The following is a 20,419-nucleotide window of genomic DNA, read 5'->3' on the forward strand; positions in this document are numbered from 1 at the left end:
ACCAGTTTCCTGACCCATCAAATGCCTCAGCCTGCCTTCAGTCTGGGGCAAAGAATGAAGGAAAGTGCTTGCTGCCACGTAAAACCATGCCCCCCTATTCCTTAAGTGCTCCTGTGCAAAGCCAAAAGCACTTCAGCAGTTATTTTCCTTTAGCTCTGCTGAAGTTGGAGATGTTTGGCTGTAGGTGAGTGGGGAGGAGCACTGAAGCCCCTTGAGTTCATTTTTACTAAAGGCAAATCTCAGTTGCTGCCATCTCGCTGTCTTGTATCTCGTGCTCTGTTCTGGGATTTGGAGGTGGACTGAGACAGCTGCAGGCAATGTGTGTGACCCGCAGCGAGGGCAACCTCGCTAACACAGACTAGACAGCTCAATATGGGTCATTTCGGAAGGACAGATTCCTGGAAAGCCACCCTGCCCAGGTCTCTCCAAAGGCTGTGCAGGTGCTCACTATAAGCACAAGTCCTCCGCACTCAGCCCACAGGATGGCAGAACAAGCTTGATTGATTAAACCGACTGCAGCTTTGCTCCTCTCTTCCGTGGCAAAGCAAGGTCAGGTATGCAATTCCTTTATACCACAGGGAAAGGGAAGATGAGTGCATTTATCCTGCCGGACACCAGGATCTCTGTCCTGGAGATCTGCTTTCTGCACCACATGCTGATGGCTTTAGGGGGATCCACTCTCCCCACCTAAGGCTGAGAGCTGCACATGGGCAGCCAGGGCCCAGTTTTCGACCATACCGGAAGGCAGAACCCAATCACATGTAGCTTGACCCATTTTCTGCAAAAGCTACATGACTGCAGATTGATTTAGGGCAGTGGTGGATGTTGCTTCACCTGCACGTGGGAAGGGCAGCTCATCTTGAGCTCTGAAGCCCAGGTACGCTGCGGGGAACAACGGCATCCTAGGGACCTTCAGCAGTCTGGCCTGAATGCTGCGCAGGCTGAGTGCACGTGGCACGCTGGGCCCAGGTCTCTGGGTCTCCCTAGTACTTATGCTTGGTATTAAACAGTTCAAGCAAAAATAATGACTTTGGACCCTTGGGGAAGCCTTTTTCTTTTTTCTTTTTTAAATAAAACTGTCATCCTCTGCACACATAAGCATGTGTGTTATATTCAGAACTAAGTCCTGATTTTTTCTTTTTAGATTGAAATTGCTTAGAACCTTGTTCCTTACATCTGACTTTTTGGTGTAGGTGTACAACATTTATTGGCACTAGCATTTAAGCTCTCCTCTCTTGTAGAGAGGCACATAAGCTTGTACACACACACATGCTGGCACAGGCACAATGAAAAAGCATTTGCTCCCCCACTGCTCACCTGCCAGCTGGGGTTACTAAACTTTTCCCTTGAAATAAAAATGCTGTGGAATAATAAGTCCCACCTGTCAGCCATTTCTTTTTTCTTTTTTTTTTTTTTTTTTTCCCAGGTCCTTCTGCTCCTTTCATCATAACTTCATGGAAAAGCCTTGATGTGTTATAGCTGCGTGTGCTAGAGTAAAGGCCACCTCAGCTTTTCCATTATAAACCCCAGTTTTGAGGGGTTTATAAAACTCTGCTGCAAGAAGTTTGCTCCAGGGCTGTTACAAAGCAAAGAAAAGAGGCTGGAACCAGGATGGAGTTTATTTTTTCTCCTCCTTTCTTAATTAAAATTTGGCAAGTGATTGATCCACAATAGAGGCTAATCACTTGGGGTAGTAGTTTGAAAAATACATTAACGAGAGCTGAGATGTTGAGAAGTCGTTAGGGCTCACATGGTGCCAGGAAGGATTGGAGTATTTTGTCTTAAAGTTACCTCTTAAAAAAAAAAAAAGGCATGATGTCTGCTATAAATTGGCTAAAGCAAGAAAACTCAAAAGGAAGGATTTAGGCACTTCCTGCTGTCCTGTGGGTCTAAAAATGGGCAATTTCCAAGCAGAATATGCTACCAGGCACAGAGAATAAAGAGACACACACAGAGAGCAACTTTACCTACACAGTGCCACCATCAAACCTGGGCTCCAAGCTTGCCTATTTTATAGGAAGGAAAACCAAGGCAGAGAGATGACAGGAGGGGCCCAAACCAAGAGCCAGTTTCTGCCAGGAGAGGAATCGAACTCCCAAGATCCAATTCTCAGCCAAGGCGACAGCCCCCTCTCCCCACGCCTGCTGCCTGAAGCGGCAGCTTCTTCTCTGCAAATGCTAATTCCCAGAGAAGCAGCCGTTCACCACTGCCGTTGTGGGGTACCTCCAGTTGTCAGGTAATGGGGTTAAAGCAATCAGAAGAGAAACCTTTTTCACAGAGCCTCCTCAAAGGGTGGAGCTCACCCCCACAAGTTGTTGGAGGCCAAAACTGAAATATGTTAATAAATAACCGGACAACCTCATGGCAGATAGGAACATCATGAAAGATCCAGTGCAGCATCCTCCAGGCAGCTGCTGACTCAGGAGGCCCCTATGTTGCTGGAAGCACTAAGGAACCACCCAGAAGGATTGCTATCTGCGCTGTTTCTTACACAAATACTCCAGCCTGCATTGGACATATGGTATTACAGCCTAGAAAAAGCGACAAGGCTAAGAATGTAGTAGTGTAATCTACCAAAGATATAAATACGTCAACTGCAGAGCATACATATCTATTGATGGATCCGCTGGAAGCATGTTCTGTGATGAAGAAGGCTTTTTAGAAGTGATTTTTTCCTGCTCGTGCAGTTGTCATTTTCAAATAAGCCGAAGACAGGCAAGTACAAGCCTGGGGTCAGCAAATACACATAGGAAATGCTGAATCTGGCTGTACAGGTGATGGGGGAAACTCAGCAAACTGCACCTGCTCAAATAAACCTGTGCTCTTTCAGGCCGTGCACGCCTGCACCCACCAACAGCTCCATCACTGGCAAACAACAACCTGACTTAGCTTTTAACTCGATTTACTTCATAAGGAAGGATACCAGGGTTTGGGAGATCACAGAACCACAGCTCAGAGGGACGTCAAGAACTCACCGACCCATTCCCCCAGCAACATCTCCTCAACCTGAATTTCTGCTGATGGACACGCATCAAACCTGTTCTCACAAACCTCCAAGGATGGAGGCTCCAAACCTCTCCAGCAAAGCACTGCAGCAGACTGCCAATCTTTACTGTCAGAGCACTCTTCCCAGGAGAAGGAAAACATGAATCTCACCCACTAGTAGCTGTAGGGTCCCTCTCGGTTAATGGGGAAGGACAGAGAAGGGGCAGGAAAACCTCTTCTAGAGGGAGATTCATCCCCCATCACCCAGTGACTCAGGGCTGCAGTCCAACAACCAGTTGAGGACGGACACCTGCCACGAGGACGCTCGACGTTCAGGGAAATGAACCCCACCACCTGCTGTCCAGGCTAAGCCTCCCTCCTGCAACACCATTTCCCCTCCTGTCTTTGAAGAACCTGCACGTGTTTTCAGCGGTTTCCAAAAGGGATCACAGGGAAGTCACTCCAGGCTAGTGTCCTAGTTCCTGCGTAACTTGAAAATATCAACTAGCTCTCTGGGTGGATGGATGGATGGATGGATGAATGAAAAATGTCACGGTGTTAAGCACCCCAGACAACCAGCAAGTAGGGAGCAGCAAGCTCATTGGTCTGGTTTGACACAGCAATACAAAACCAGCAGACAAACCCAGCTGACAAAACAGCTAATATGATTTTCTGGGAAACCAGGCATGATCACATGGCATCAAGCAACATGTTCTTGTATCCCTCTCCCTGTCTCCATTCCTGTTGTGCCTACAACCACAGAGCTGCCCACAGCGTATGCAGCATACAGCACAACTTTCGCCTCTGGCCCCTGGACCACAGCCCTCAGGCAGACCGGTTCTGCTCACAGAGCAAGTGGAAGGAGAGAAAACCACTCAACTCATCATGTCCTGATGCTGAGAGAAGGGACGGTGCCTCCCTTTCTCCATGGCCACCCTGAGGAGGACCGCCTAACCAAGCAGCTTCTATTGGCACTGAGGTGCTGGGTAACTCAGCGAGCACCACGATCTAGGTTCTCTTAAGCCATCTCCAGGGTCCCTTTCTGCAACCCCAGCCTTTCCTTCATGTTACTCCAACACAGCAACAGCAGATAGAGATGGAGTCTGCTCCGGCGGATGTTTCATCCCCAGAACTTGGAGCCAGTTTGATGCATTGAGCTCTAGTATAATGGTACCTAAGCAAGAGAGCCCAGCAGCCTTTTGGAGAGTTGGTTAAAAAATGACTCCCCCTCTCCCTTAGCCACAGAAGAATTGTAATTTGAAATTGGACATCAAGAGCCAAAAGTCCAAAAATTATATTTTCAGAAAGCCTAAGTGCTTCTTTAAAGATTCAATCCTCATCAGTGCCCTAGACACCATGGAAGTCAGAGGATACTAGAGATGCTCAGATCCTTGTAGCATCATATCCTAGAAAATGTTGAAACCTTAAACCTTTTAAAAACCACTTCACCTCCTCTGGTCCATAGACAGACGTAAGCACCAAATTTCACCCCATCTTCAATACCCTGCAGAGGTTTAGAAGTGCTCCCAGGCACTCCGAGCCTTCAGTTCCAAGGCCTTGTTCAGTACAGGGTCCTCCCTCTCTCTCTCGCAAACACACTCACACTCTAATTTAATATTAGATCTCGGCTGGGCATATAAACCACAGGCGCACAGGAGAAAGGGGACTTTTCACCAGCAGGGATGGCAGATCTCCAGAATGTTCAAAAGGGGCCGGAAGCCCGACACGACTCGCCCGCCCCAACTCCTATTAACTCCAACAAATTGTTTATTGCACAACAGAAGAAAAATGTTGCCCCTCTCCCCCAGCCAAGTCTTTCCATGTGTGCTGCACGCGCAGGCTCCCTCCTCCTGCCCCCGCCGGGGAGCCAGCTTTATACCCAGGGAAAGGTAACAGCAGCGATTATTACACACACTATCCCACAGCTCCTCGCTTGTTAAAAAAAACAAGAGTCTCTTTTGTGCCCGAAATAAAAGGAGATACCTTAATTAGAACAATGCAGGTTGGTGAGCATTAAACACTGAGCCCAGCTGCTGTATGCCATTAAATTCATAAAAAAGGAGGGGGGAAGGAGGGCAGTCTTAACGAGATTACACACATTGACTTTGATCAAGACACAAAAGCACCAAGGCGTTCCAGGGTTTTTATTGCTGTCTTCGGGCTACATTTTAATGGTTACATTAGAAACATGCGAACACAGGCTGGGAGATTTTTTTTGAGACGGGAGAGGGAGTGCAAGCATGCCTTGTGAAAAGGCCTGGTTTAATAAATTGGGGGCTGCAGGGAGAGGCTAGGACTGGGGAACACATGAGCAGCCACTTATTAATTGCTTCCCCTATGCAAGTGCCAAGTCCTAATACGATGTCTTGCTGGACTACTCCCATCCCGCCTGCCTGGTCGGCAGAAGAGTGTGTGGATAGCACACAGCCAGCTTGATCCCCACCTTCCTCACGGTTACCTAGAGGGGAGATGGCTCCCCCTCTGCAAGGCTAAATGCTAACCCCTGAGCACCTGGAGTGGGATTTCCCAGTCCTTATGAGCAGCCGTGACCGCTGCATGTGAAACAAAGGGGCCTGACTGAAGTTGAACTAAGTTGCTGCTGAGCCTAAGAACAGCCTGAAATCGGTGCCACAGATTTAGAAGATGACTTGAGTCTGCTGGGAAGAGGAGAGGACAAAGACTTCAGAGTAAAGAAAATGAAAAAGAAATTATGTGTTTTATCCTCCGCTTGTCACACCGCTGAAGGACAAGATTACACTTAGCAAAGGTGGCAGAGCACACATTCATCCAAACATCTCACAGCTACATACCCACATATGTGTCTTTTATAACACACTGCTAAAATGTTTACAAAAGCTTGTATAATCTAAATAGTGACGGGGTGTAGCTGAAAAGCTATAAAATACAGCCCGAGGAATAGCCAAGTTATTGAGTTGCTATTAGCACTCAAGCCCACAGGCACTTTACCGTCCTGGTAACTTTTCTTGGACAAGACTTTTAAAAGGCAGGATTTAAAGGAGCATGATCGGCTTAATCGTAATTCCAAGCACACAACGTGTTCTATAAAGTAGATTTTGCAATGCCTTACAGGAACAGTTTTCAGGAGTGGCATTCCCTTATGTTTTTTGCAACCCAACACTGTATCATCTTGCTAGCAAGAGAACTAGAAAGCACAACTGACTATTTTCCACTCCCCAACCTGAATGAAATGAAAGCTTGAAAATCAGCTGCACGGGGGAAATGAAAGGCTGATTATAAAGCCCACAGCTTTAACAAAGGAAAGGAAAACACCTTACTTAATAACACCTTGAATTTTAACCTGATGTCCTTTAATACATGTATAAATTACTACTGCATTGGGTCACCTATGCAATATTCAAGGTAGTCCCAAATTTTCCAAACAGAATGGCATATGCTTGAAAATGGCACAGTGCTATTTCAAATAATCTGAAATAGATTCATATTCATAAAAGCCCCCTTCCATATCATCTATCCTGAAGATGATTCCCTTTGCTTCAGGGGAATATTAGGTTTCTCAGAAGCTACCCATTCCATGAATCTCAGTGGATTTGGCCTCCACTCTCACAGTTTTACCTCTCTGCACGGGTGCCCCACAGGAAATTACTGTAAGGCAAGGTTGTCTGCGGCACAGAGCTCTTGCATGAGCAATGGCTGTCCCCACAGCAGCAGAGGAGCAAGCAAGGGGCAGGACTGCACTTTGGTCACGATGACTCAAACGAAACTCACTCAAGTCAAAGCTAGAGTGGGGTGTTAAACAGCAAGGCTTAGGAAGTCTGCATGCACAGCACTCACATTACTTAAAATAAAGCAAAAAGCACCTTTCCCGTGGTGATTTAAATAAAAGTAGCCCAGAAGAGAGGAAAAAGTCTGTAAGTCAACAAGAAAGTAGCCAAGAGCCTCACCAGAGTCCGCAGCCAGCATTCTTCACAGTGCACATGCCAGCACTGAATGGAAGTCAGGGGCATTGTGTACGAGTCCTGAGGAGAAGAAGCAAACAGGTTATTTCCACAGCAGGGATCTACTGATTCTTTGCTCCCAACCCCATCACAACACCTTTCTTTGTGGGTAACATTGCCTTGTACTTTGTATTAAGAAAAAATAAGCTTGTGTAATACGTAAGTTTGTATTTTTGTAATGTTTGTGTAGTAGAGTCAGAAAGTCTCCTGCAGTCCATTTTTCTGGCTTCCCAGAACTCCTGTTGGAAGCCCATAATCCACTCAAGTAGTGACCTGGCTCAGCATAGTTATCGCAAGAGCATCTGAAGTTGCTGTGGCCACCTGCCATTATTCCCATCAGAAAGGTCACCAGATCATACAAAAACCAGTGACAGGGTAAGATTAACCCTTATCACAATGCTTAGCTCTGCAGGAACAGCTTAACTACATCCCAAGAATGCTGCTGCTATTTCAGCAGACATGCCTTCTCTTCAGTATTTTCCATCATTGCTAATAAACCTCTGGAAATCAGCAGCAAGCTTTTGTCCCTTTTGTGGGATGAGAGATGGGGACTGCACCCCCACGCCTACAAGTTGTGAGCGAGGAGAGAGAGCACCACGAATCAAGCAGAAGTTGCAGAGGGAGCCCTTCGCCAAGCAGAGTTTTCCCCCACTATCATCAGAATAAAAACCTAACGGGAGATGCAAAGCTTTGCAGGCTCAGACCATCAGAGGGAGCTGCTGCCCTTCTTTAAGGCCACAGCATCACCACAGAGCAAGCAGGACATCGACAACTTTTAAATGCTCAGGCAACGTTCCTGTTCCCAAATCATACGGTGGGTCTCAGATCGCACATTTTGCTCTCTCCTATGTATGCAAATCTACACATGCAGGAAGAGGATGTTGGTATCTGGGAGTTTTCTATAGGAAGGCTGAAAGTCTTCCGAAGCTGGGGCTTTCTTGCCCCTGATACAGATAGACAGCTACAAATACCAGTGGAACAATGTAATGCATATAGAAATTTCAATTGCTAAAAAGACCTAGCACCTTCATTTGGAAGGCTAATTGGTGTATAGGGACAAAGATGAGTTCCCCCCCTCCACCCAAAAAAGGAGAAAAACTTCTCCCCTCCTCAGCAAAGATACCAAGACATTTCTGATTCACTACCACAAGTGGAGTGCTACTCACCATGCAAATGAGACATTTATAGCGGTCCCCACGGGAAAGCTGCCTTTCTAACTCACGGACACGAGCCTTTAACGCTTCAAACGTTGTCACTGCAGAGTCTTCTGTAATTCTGCAAAAGACGACGGAGAGTGAGCACCACTGAGCACACAAGATTGTGAAGAGTTTAGGGGAAAAAGGATCCCACAACAGGTACCGCACAGGAAATGGCAACATTCGAACTAATATATCCAACTTGGGATGAAGAGGAATTCCTGAAAAGCCCAGTGTGAATTCTTTGAGGTGTCCTCCTAAACACTTCCCAACACATCATGATGGAACACAACAAGGCTGGGGTTGCCAACTTTGGACAGAGCAAGTTTCCGCGAGACACGGACATTTAAAGAACAGATTTTTGTTTGTTTTCTGCCTCTTTTCTTGTCTCCCTTAAGAGATTCCTTAAGACCAAATGCTTTGGACAAAGTTCTGTACATTGCTCTAAAGCTGGTGAGGTAACTTTCTTTGGGCAACAGGAGCTGCTCTTCCCCTTAGAGAATGGAGGTCTTTGCTGGCCATCAACCTTGTGAAACACAAAATCAGCTCATTACACAGGTCAACGCAATGCTTTTATATTAAAGAAACTCCTAGCTTTTTGGGTTCTAATACTGAAAACAAGGAGAAACCAAAAGCAATGGACACTGTGCCAACAGGGTGGCTATAAAAGCGGCTTTATGACCTCTGCTTTCCCATTTCCTAGGGTCATTTTTGATGGGCAGCATTATCTCTTTTGTCACAGAGGCGCTGCGCTGAGGGCAGGCAAGTGTATTTTCATGGTTCTGCGAGGCTGGTGAAAAGAGCAACTTGCCAACCTAAAAGCAAGGGCAGACAGCAATGCTTAGCAAATGAGATGCAGGGAGCATTATAGACAAGGATGCGTCACTCCAGCATGCTGCAAAATCAGATTTCTACACAGTGCAGACATAGGGAGGGGCCCTCAAGCACTCCACAGAAAAGGTTTAGAGTATTGCATTAAGACTTTCGCTCTTGCGAAAACCCAAAAGAAAATAGCAATTTTCATGTATGTCCGTGAATTTCAGGCCTGTCCAAGCAGACTCCAGCTCAGAAGAACCTGAAGAGTACCTCGCCACCAGAAGCTGCACCGATCACAACATAACCCACAGGGGCACCTACATGTTCTGCCTTTTTAGAGGATGATTCATCAACAGGTGGCTAAAACATGGGTCTAGTGGAATTACTACAACCAATAAAGCGAGCTGCGATGTCAGCACTCCTGCTGCACGCACACACTCGCTCCTTTGTTCGTTAGTCACTTGTCGCCGCCATGCAGGCAGGGACCTGAGGTATCTCCCACGAGGTGATTCTGCTGGCTTTTCTCAAGGCTCTGGAAACAGAGCTAGTCGAAAAGATCTTGAGTGATTTTTCTAATTGTGACACTTCAGAAGAAACTGGAGCTGCAGGAGTGCATATGGTTAAGTACCAGTGTTATAAAGCTCCTCCAGCTTTGCTCCTACCTTTGTACAGATCAGACACTCTCTGCACGAGCTAACCAAGGAGAGTCCTTCATCAGAAGGAGATTCACTGCAAATGACAGTTGCAAGGAAATAGTAACATTTTTAAAACTGCAAAAAAGGCAAAGAAATATACGTCCCGTGATAGCCTAGTGGGTGAGGACTGCCTGGGGACAGGGACACTGTGGATTCAAGTCTTGGTATCAATAAATATTCTTTAGAGCAAAATGAAAGAGCTTCAGTAGGAGACAGCGCTCCCTGCCGTGAAACGCCCACTTGTTCCTACTCATTGGTATAAATTATTACCATCTTCCAGTTTGGGTTCTCACTCTCAAGGAAGAGTTGTTAGTGTTTTCAAAGAAAGTCTAGAAAGGTGTCAGTTTTGTCCAAGGAAGAAACAGAATTATTTATTTATAGCTTGAAGATTATTGTTGGGTGAGAAAATTGTTTCCCTTCCAGTCTGGCCCATCAAGAAGCTGATGCTGGATGAAGGCTGCAGTTGAATTTGACTTTCTGTAATCCATTTCTCCTTCCTGTGTGCACGAGGGCACTAGAGTTTTAAAAGGCAGTGAGTGTGGCTCCTGCCCAAAGCGAGTGGCAAGCAGAACCTCAACCCTTGCGGAATTCTCCTACTACTATCCATGGAGCTATCCGTTCTCCTCTGAAGGGCAGGCGACTCAGCAAGGAAGAGTGGAATCTTTGAGCAGATCCAAGCAAAGGCCAACTCGTCCCCAGTCCCAGCCCAATAACAGTCAAAGCTTGAAAAGGAAAAATTTGCCTCTGCAACAACTAGAGGAGATAGAAAATGGCTTGTTTATAGAAGTCTAAATGGCTGACCCCCATCAGCCAATTTTAGAAAGTCTCTGAGATAATCGCACCTGTCCAGTAATAAACGAATGAATCAGAAAAGGAGGCTGAATAGAGGTATAAGCAATAATGCTCAGAGGCTGCCTGATACAATGGCCAATCAATAGGAGGGCTGTAGATCAGGGTGCTAGTTAGCTGGAAAATTACCGCACCGCTGCGTGCGTCACGCTGTAGGGATCCTGGACAATCAATGTGGGAGGTATTGATTTAGTTATTATCACTTCATACGCTCCAGACATTGTTAAATATACATTTATTAACAAGACTGGGGTGCATTGGTAAGAGAGGGCGCTTTAGCCACTGCAATATCTCCCAGCGCTGATCAAAGCTCAGCTGTGACAGACTTTAAACTCCATGTTCTCCCTGCCAAGCGTGCTGTCAGGACAAATCCTGGCGCACAGCATAGTGCCAAAGACGCAGCTCTTATCTCACAGGAGAGAGATTTTGGCCACAAATGAGTATTTTGCACTTGAGATTTCAGGAAAGCCTCCCAGAGCAGCAGCAACCAGGGACGTGGCGGCCAAGGGTCAACCTGAAGTGAGCGATAATTGCATGGTTGCTTCCGAAAAGCCGGAGGAAATGAGGTCAAGGGAAATAGGGAGAACATTAGTAAATAAAGGAAACTGGAACTACCTCCAGGGATGGAATAAAGACGAGAGTCACTTCCCATGTGTCTGGCTCCCGTGGTGTCCAGCACACTTGGGACACATGCCATTCCATTTAGTGACATTTTACCGTCAACCTGCTGCTTGTATCCTAAAGATAAGCATCGCTTAGGAGCAACTCTTCCTGCAGCAGCAATCTCGGGAACTCCCTCAGGCTTCCCTCTTGCGTGCACACCTCGTGCGCGCTTGCCTGGACACAGCTGGGAGCAGCCCATGCAGTATTTTTACAGGGTAATGCTGGGGTGGAGTGAGGGTCAGAAAGCCAAGCTCCATGGACAGGGTAAGGTTGTGTACAAGTTACCCTGCCAAGGAAGGCAGAGGGAATTACAGAGAAGAAGGAATTGGCTTCCACAGCCCTGCTCTCCCCGCTTTGCCTTGACCTCATGCTGGGTGTGGGAGGACTCTTTTAACAATTTTGCGCCTCAGCGCTCTGATTTGACGTGTTTGGATAACGTCATTTATCAGCCTCCAGAGAGACCTGCTGAGCACAACTGCTGCCAAGAGCAATGCCTCAAGCTCCAGCAGTGGTGCTTCTCCAGCCACGCAGGTTGTCAGCAGCCTCGCTGATACCTGCGTTGTCCTCCCTGGCTGAGGACGCATCAAGAGGGCACATCCGCGCTCTACTCACTGTGGACCTACATCACCACAAACAGGGGAGCCTGAGCAAGAACGTTTATACAAGAGCAAAGACACGAAGGGAGGGCTCCTTGCAGAGGAAGCTTGGTCCTGCGCTTCTCCCTGGACTTTGTGGACAACTCTTCAACGACTTGGCAGTCGCAGTTAAGGATGCTGGGTGCGAGGGAGCAAGTCTATGAGACCTGGCAGACAGCACGTGATAGTTTTCGGCCTTTGTGCCCAACACGTGCTTTTCTACTGTTCATAGCATTTTGCCCTCAGCACTAAAAATAAGAACCGACTTTCTTCCTTTGAGCAAATCCTTGCTTTGTTCAGGTAAAAGGCCAGCAGAAGGACATAAAAATACCATGTAAAAGGAAAAAGGACCTATCTGTAGTGTTGAGCTGTTACTCAGCAATCACCTCCTGGGAAATCTCCCCTGGGAATCGGCTGCCCCTCGCCTTTGCAAAAAAACTTTAACCCAAACGCTGGTTATTTGTCAAACATTAGCATGCATGTGATCTTTGTTTCTCCAAATTAAATCGAGCAATTCCTACTCGCTGTCCCAGTGGGCAATCACAAGCAATTCCGTTAATTAAATTATCTCTGATTCTGCAGCTCTGGAATCTCTCAATTGACTAAGTCTGTGCTTTATCATCAACAAAATACTGGACCAAAAAGGAAACAAAAAATGCTGATGTCAAAGTGATTGGCTTCAGTTAACCCTTCCCAGCTGCATATTAAGGAGTGTTCAAGAAACTGCTAGACTGGAACAGGCCCAAGAGCAAGAGCCTCGTACCAGATATACCAGCAGCAGCTGTTCACTTGTGCTTCCTTTCCATGGTACAGAAAAAAAAAAATACATCACTGCATCCAGCATCCTGCCTATTTCAGAGCCACAGAAAAATGCAAACTATTAGCTGCTGAAGAGGCAGAAAACCACCTCAAAGATCAGTCAACGCCTGCGAATACCCATTCCTCCCCTTACCCAGATCTCACTTCATGTACCCCGCTGTAGAGGAGTCTTCATAAAACATTCCCCTTTGGTTTGTTTCAACTGGATATAAATTTTCCTTTCTTCATAAACGGCCACACTGTACACAGCATTCCATAAATTTTTACAATTCCACTGTTTGTATGTACCCTGTAAAAAATGCTTAGCACTGATTAAATGCACCACCAATAAAATTTCATGGGCTACTTTTGACACTTGATATTCTGACCTTCCTCTCTCTTCTTCATACATTTATTTTTGGTTTTGTATGCCTGTAAACAGAGAGTGGCAGAGGGGAAAATGTACAGTACCACTGACAAACCCAAGAGTGATGTCTTTATTTTTAAACAAAGCCTTTATCTTCCCTTGTCTGAGGTGGAGAACCTGGTCCCAGCAGAACATACATGCCATTTCCCCGCACCAGGGGCAGAGGTCAGGTCGCTAGCAGCTTACATATCATAAATATTAGAAACAGACTGGTCGATGCTTTGAAGGCAGAGTCAAGCTAAAGTAAGATTCCAGGAGCAGAGAAATTGCTCCTGGCCATATCCAGCCACGGCCGCAGATGACAATTAACATAACCACTACTACGCTGCACAAGAGAAAGCCTACTACAGTCCTCGCTTTGTGGGGCACAAATCTTAAAGACTTGATAAAATGATCCAAAAAATAACCCCAACATCAGTGCACAATCATTTAACTGCAAGCCTTCTCTCATAGCCAATTTACGTTTGGGTGAGAGGGCAACTTTTTCAGAGAAGAGACCACGTTTTATTAGCCTGCAACATGCTGCGCGTAGCTGCTGCGACACCGGTAACACTGCGGAACGGCGGAGCACAATGATGCTGCCTTGGCTCTCGCTCACACGTTGTCTTCAACACAGCTCCCTCGCTATCTGAGTTTCAAACACTAACTAAAAACAACCCTAAGTTTTCTGGGACAAGAACTGCTTCTGTTTTCAACCTGGTGAAAGAATCCGCCCCCTCTTTCAATTTAGCGAGCATCACCTGCAGCAAGTGCTAGGGCTAATAATACGGTGAGTTTATTTTGGCAGATGTGGGTGAGCACTACTGAAGCCAGTGTGAGATATACAGACACAAAGGCCTTTTGCACTTACTGGAGTGCAAGCACGTAACATAAAGCTGAAAACAAAGTTTGCTACTAATAAGCAAAACAGTTAACTTGATAAGTAAGTTTTTAAAAGAAAAGTCACGGGCAGCTTTAAAGGGAAACGGACACAGCTCAAGCACTGTCAGTATGTTAAGTCTCCGAAAGAACTCCAGTCTGAGGCACTGGTGGCAGATTGACTGTGAATCACCCCAGAACATGCAGGCTACCGGACTGGCACAATGCACTGCGATTTTATTTCACTAGATGAGCTGCCTATGGCAGAAGGGGCCAGATCCCTAGCAGTAGAAAACTGCCCAGCAAAGCTGTTTGCAGCAGAGCCGTGTCAAAACACATCAAGTGAAGTTTAGACCCTCAGTCTGTGAGATGAGAACGCCAGCGCTAAAAGCAAATCTTCTGGCAAGACATCAGCGTTTTAGGAGCTGGCTTCCCCTTTATTTAGCTAAAAATCTCATTTATTGGGTTTATTTGTTTTTAGACTAACCTCCTTTAAAAAGGCTGACTTATAATCCTGTAAAACATTGTCACATGTATTGAGGAAATTGGCAAGGATGCTAATTTATTGTCCTCTAGAGAAAAAAAAGCCCTCTTTCCTTGATTCATGTATGTTTTTGTATTGTAAGATATTAAAGAATGTTGCTTCACCTGTAATTATAGAGAATAGTTTATTTTGGCAAAGTGCCCTGGCTTCTGGTTGCCAAGTTATGAATAATGCAATGTTCCCCATTCTAATTTCCGTGTTCTAAGTTGTGAATTTGGAGCGGGGTGCATGCAAGGGCACACACACACGACGCCGAGGCACTCTCAGTCACGAGCGCCTCTATTTTATACTTGCTTGCACAACTTGTTAATACCGGCATCTGCTTGCCAAATTCAGAGTTTGCTTCTGACTAATTTAATCTTGATGCAAACCAAAAATGTTGTCTCTTTTTTTCCCCACAGAGGAATTATTTCTCTTACACTTGCATGCACCGTCGCAATACCACTGAGGGGAGCTTACCGCTGCAAGAAGGCGTTTTAAGCCGCATTTTGTAGGGACTTGGGTAAAGATTCCCTGAAGAATTTAATGACAGAAGAATTCATTATGCTTTCATATCTCCTCCGCCTCTGTAACACAGAACCCAACAATGTCTTTACAGAAGCGGGAAGTAAATTCAGGCGCTGGCTTTCTCTCTCTCTTTTTTTTGGCCCGCGTTTTGCTGGGACACATGTGCCCAGCCCCAATCAAAACAGAGACAGATGGCACCGCTGATCATTCAGAATGGAAGGAGCCTCGGAGTCAGCATGTTTAGATGCATTTGTAGGGCTACGCAGTATCTGCTGGCCACTGGGACTGATTTAAAAAGGCGGCTAGTGAATGTCTGAGCTTGCGCCAAAATTTTAAATGTGCCATTTGAGCAATTATGGTTCGACATGAAAGCTGGGAGAAAGAATGCCTGGGTCATTCTGATTTCGATTTAGAGACTATGTCTCCTGTTCCAAAGAGAAAATAAATGCAATCCCATTGCTTTACTGGAGCAGCTTTGGTGATAAAGTAAAAAGCCATGCTACGGAAGAGTATTTTCCTGCAGCAGGGTTTTGTTGAGGCAGCACAGGCCGAGTTAGAAAACGATTCTCTAAACAAAGTTCCTAAATAGAAATAATTTCACATCTAATGTGTTAATATCTCAGTTCACTTTTCAAATGTATCCTTCATCCTGGTGACCCTAATTGTATTCCTAACAGGTCTGTGAAGGTGCATCATGGTCTCTATCTTAATACAAGCCAGGGCCACAAAAGGCAGGCAGTGGAAATGGAAAATGCAGCTCCTCTCCAGGCTGAGGCACACGGGTTAGAGGTTCCAGCCTACTGAAACTTGCCTCCATCCACACGCAGACATGTTTGGATTATGACCAAGCTCCACGTATAGCTAGGCAGGTATATTTTTCTACTGGAAGACTTATGGCAGCTGTAACCTGTCATCTTACTGTGGCCTGGAGGTGGTCTGGGATTATTGGTAGCTTTGGTTGGATGATCAGGGCACAAAATTATAAAATATCCCCGAAGTGACAGAGGAATAGCAAATTCCTGGGGCTGAAAGGTGTTCAGAACGCTGGACATGCAGCCGAGTCTTGCAGCCAGCCTCTGTGCACAACGAAATGCCTTCTACTCCCATGGCCTGCATCCAAAGAGCCGAAACAAACAGGAAATATCTATGTTACTACAGCAGCACTTGGATTCATCTGCAGCCTTTTAAGGGCTTTACCGCGGAGGTGATATGCTTTCCAGAACTTCCATTCATGACCGCTGATTGGAGGTACACAAGGGCAGCGCGATAACACATCCTCCAGACAGCTTCCTACAACTGCTGCTGCCGCCGCCCTAGAACTTTTACACTGTTGCTGTTTCCTTTATGGGGGGAAAAAAAAGGATCAGAATTAGCATCATTTAAGGTAATCATGCTTCAAAAAGAAACATGAGGCTGTTAAAGGAGGCCACGGCACATCAGTATCACATAACCAACTGTGGTCCCAGAGCTGGAAGAGGAAACCAGCAATGCAGAGGAGGGACAGGTCATGAGCTGGCTAACTGAGGGAAAAGCAGGAACGCTTATGCAACTGACTGGGAAACAGCGGCTTTTTGGGGATGGAAACCGTCAAAAAGGAAGAAAGCAGAAGTGAATGGAGAAATAGGATGAAGCGCCCACAGTGGCGGGGAGAGGGTAAGGTTAAGGACAAGCATTGACACTGAAGTGAGGGCAAAAAATCAACACGGATATTAAACTATATTAATTACATTACTTGGTATTCTGTCAAGGCAGTGCTGGGTTCTGTGTTACAGAGGCGGAGGAGATATGAAAGCACAATGAATTCTTCTGTCATTAAATTCTTTGGGAAATCTTTACCATGCTCCAACTAAATGCAGCTTAAAACTCCCTCTTGCAGCAGTAAGCTCCCCTCAGCGGCACAGCAATTATGCATGCAAGTGTAAGAGAAATAATTACAGACTCTACAGTTGTTCCAGACATGGTTTAGTTAGAAGTAATACAAACTGGGGTTTTTTTTGGTACTACTTCATATTTATACTTACTAACTATAGTCTAAGGAATGCATAAACTACCAAGAGCCATAATTACAATCATCCTGTTGTCATACAGCAGCTGGCACAGCACAAACACTTACTGAGTCCTGCCACAATAGTCAGTAAGTGCCAAAGAAAGCAGTAGCCCTATTAACGCCAGCACGCAGACAGCCTGCGCAGCCAGGGCTGCCCTTCAACAGATGCACAAAAGCGACAGCAAACTGGCAGCCGATGGGGCACAACATGATCCCTTTTCTGCTCTTCAAAGGAACGTTTCCATCCAAACAAGGAATGCAGCCTACGTAAAAAATAATTGTTACTTTTCTCTTGAGAGCATCTGGGCACCATACAAACATTTCCCCCCTCCAAAAAAGCAAAAAAAAAAAAAAATCAGGCCCTGCCTCTTAATTCTTGCAGTGTAGGTAAGGGATGTGAATAAACAGTCACATCCTCAAAATATTTTCAGAAGGAACACCGCAGGATCTACAATGCTCCATCAGAGACATTGTTAAACACAACAGCCTAATTTTAGGGATGAGGCCTCTCTGACAAGCTGCTCACACATCTAAGGGCAGAATTTGTCTGCTAGAAGGCAGCTGTTTCGTGTTTTATAAGCTAAAGTTTCTCTTACCTATGGAATAACTCCAATATTTCACAGGGAATCATCATCCATCTAACTGAAGTACCCTCTAACGGACCATCAGCCTCATATCCCCTTTGAAATAGCACAGCTGAGCACTTGCTGGGCCACGATTTATTTTTTACCTTCTAAGACATCTTGCTAACTCTATAGCTCAATAGTGACAGTCGAATTTCACACTGCGATAGCCCCTCATCGATTTTTCACTCCCAGGAAGCAACTCCACAAATTAAAGTTAACAGCATTTCTGAAACTAAGGAAAAAAAAGAAGAGCAAAAAAGAAAAAAAGGGCCTGGCGAAGAGACACGAAGGGCACGATGCCCAAACTGTGCCCCCAACATAGGAATAAAATACCTTCCTGGGATTTTCACCAGTTATGGGTCAGGGATGCTACTGCCCCTGAAACTGGCAGCCACCTCGGGTTTACAGACTCTTCATCTCTAAAACATCACAGGTTCAACAGACAAGAGTCCCTCCCTATATGAAGATGTCAAATAAGTGTCTATAGAAAACTGCCCCAAGGCATGAGAATTAGACCAAACCTCTGGACACAGCTGCATGAAACAGAGATACCACCTCCCCCCAGGTCTGAGCTCGTACAGTCGGCCTGCCTCGCTGAGCTTCATTAACTGCTAGTCTATGATGAACCACGACACTGATACAATTTCAGTTGGCGCAGTGGTAATAACATTTGAGACCATCATTGGCACATGCAACTTCTACTGAACGGTTAAAAGAGGGAGCAGAATAAAGAAACACAGCCCAGAGCGTTGCTCTCCACCGCCGCGACCTAAAGGATGAAGTAATGCCAAAGTCTTACTTCATAAAGAAATGGAGCACCTACCTATGCACCCTTCCAATGCTGAACACCAGTATACATTACAATCACATACAACACACTACTGAATTGCTGAAAGGAAGGAAGGACTAAAAGCTAATGAAGACAAAAATCTGGACGCAAGCAGCGCAGCCCAGCAGCGCTCTCTCAGCCTGGCTTTGACAAACCCAGGCTTCAGTTCAGCTTCCTGGATCCTGTCTCAAGTTTACGAGGGCTGATCTAGGACTGGACCCACCAGCAGCATCATGCTCTCTCTTAGCAGAGCACAAAGGGTTAGTTCATTTATGACTCAAGTTAATTTTTTAATTCTCTCTTTGCTATACAACGTTCTTGTCTCTCACCAAAGCCTATTAATGGTGTGACACTATGGAGAAGGGCTGGGGGGAGCACTTATCCTCTAGTGTGGATTCACAACAGCTGCTGTTTCCCTCTGACACACCAGCTTAAGCATGGCTCCTTCCCTTTCAGGCCTCTGCTAATCCTCTGGCTCCACACTCGCTCTGCTCCCGTCTCGACCCGTCTGCCTGGGAGCAGCGTCCCTGTGGCAGACGCTGCTACCTCCCCGACTGCTCTCACACGCTTGACTCTTTGCACAAGGACCCCAACCTAAACTTTGTTTAATTTTAACTGATGCTCCTTCCTGTGCTGCCGCACCAGAGCCCCTCTGGAGCTGATGCTTTCGGAGCAGCTGGATTGGAAAGAGGTGAGGTGGGGGGGGGAAGGGGACGAAAGAGGAGACAGGAAAAATAAATACAATTGCTTTTTGTCTCTAAAACTCTCTTTTTAACCCAACGAGTGTCTCATCCAATGAAGCATGATGAGCATGAAGTGTTATATAAAGAAGATAATTATAAAGGGATTTAATGCTTGGCAGGCTCGTATCGCAAGGTTTATAGTGGAGGTAGCACACTCACTTAAACAGCCTTGTGTCCGGGTTTGCTATTATGCGGGCAGCGCGGCTGGGGCCAAGCTGAATCAGAAACAAGATTTGTTTTACAAAAAAAAAAGAGCACAGCCCCCTTCCCACTGAGGATGGCAGCTCCAGTCCCACCTCCTTCCACTTCTGTCCCATCCCTGATTAATGATGTTGTCTGCCTGATTTATGACCCACCTCAACAGATTAGAGTTTCCCTCTTCAACCTCCCCCCCCCTTTTACCCCCCCAGAAGGCACAGCCACACTCCACTGGAAATATTAGAGAATTATTAAATAAACATTCATACGTCATGTCTCTTCCCATACTGAGCTCATCGTAGTCAACGCTCAGCGGCCGGGTCCTGTTTGCTTTGGGGCTGACACCAAACAGCTGGAGTGATTCATGGAGAGGCTGGCTACAATGCTCTGTGCCATATATCATGCTCGCAGCGCTCCCTGCCCCGGCGGAGATAAACTGATCAACCACAACGGGCTGGAATGAATTTATGACAACACAAAATTGAGGAAAACAAATGGGAGGTGACCCAGTGGGCCACTAACCCAGACTCTCTCGCTGGCCTGCAATCTAGTCTGGTGGCAGAAAGCAAAATTGAACATTGGCACTCTGAATTAAGATGCTGGCTTTTAACCCCAGGGAACCTCAGTTTCAAAATGGCACCAGACCCTCACAGGCGGCATCTCAGGAGGGAGAAGGGAGGAAGACTTTTTGCAGGGAAGGTGCTTTTTGCAGCTCTCTGTGCGCAACTGCGCTTTGGCTGAGAGTATGATGTTGGCGACGAGTCGGGGAGGATGCCTGGGCAATTAGGGACTGGCTGCTCTCTCTGAGCAAAGCTGCATCTTGAGTGGAGGTAAAGGAGCGTCGCGCCAGCTGAAGACTGTCTGCTGAAGACCCCAGCCACCACGGTGGCAGATGGGCAGAGCTCAGCCAGTGCGATGCTCCTTTACCTCTCTCCATGAGACTTCAGCACCTCAGGGTGTCTCCCAGACACGTCACGTTGGCAAGATTAGAAACACTCAGCAGGGCTGAGACACCCCGCAGCGCTA

At 46.2% G+C, this 20,419-nt stretch overlaps 1 protein-coding gene across 4 annotated transcripts in view; it reads right to left on the reverse strand.

The window, feature by feature from the left end:
• Positions 1 to 20,419, reverse strand: part of RNF220 (ring finger protein 220) — a 227,854-nt gene that overhangs the window by 6,073 nt on the left and 201,362 nt on the right. For all 4 annotated transcript variants that reach the window (XM_009468165.2, XM_087731539.1, XM_009468164.2 and 1 more), the window contains 2 exons: positions 8,129 to 8,237; positions 6,909 to 6,983 (listed from right to left, as the gene is read on the reverse strand). In XM_009468165.2, the coding sequence (XP_009466440.1) occupies positions 6,909 to 6,983; positions 8,129 to 8,237 (184 nt within the window). The remainder of the gene's footprint in view (positions 1 to 6,908; positions 6,984 to 8,128; positions 8,238 to 20,419) is intronic.

This window comes from Nipponia nippon, unplaced genomic scaffold, assembly GCF_047370975.1.
Source record: "Nipponia nippon isolate SJK-2023a ecotype South Korea unplaced genomic scaffold, ASM4737097v1 scaffold_5, whole genome shotgun sequence".
Lineage (NCBI taxonomy): Eukaryota > Metazoa > Chordata > Aves > Pelecaniformes > Threskiornithidae > Nipponia > Nipponia nippon.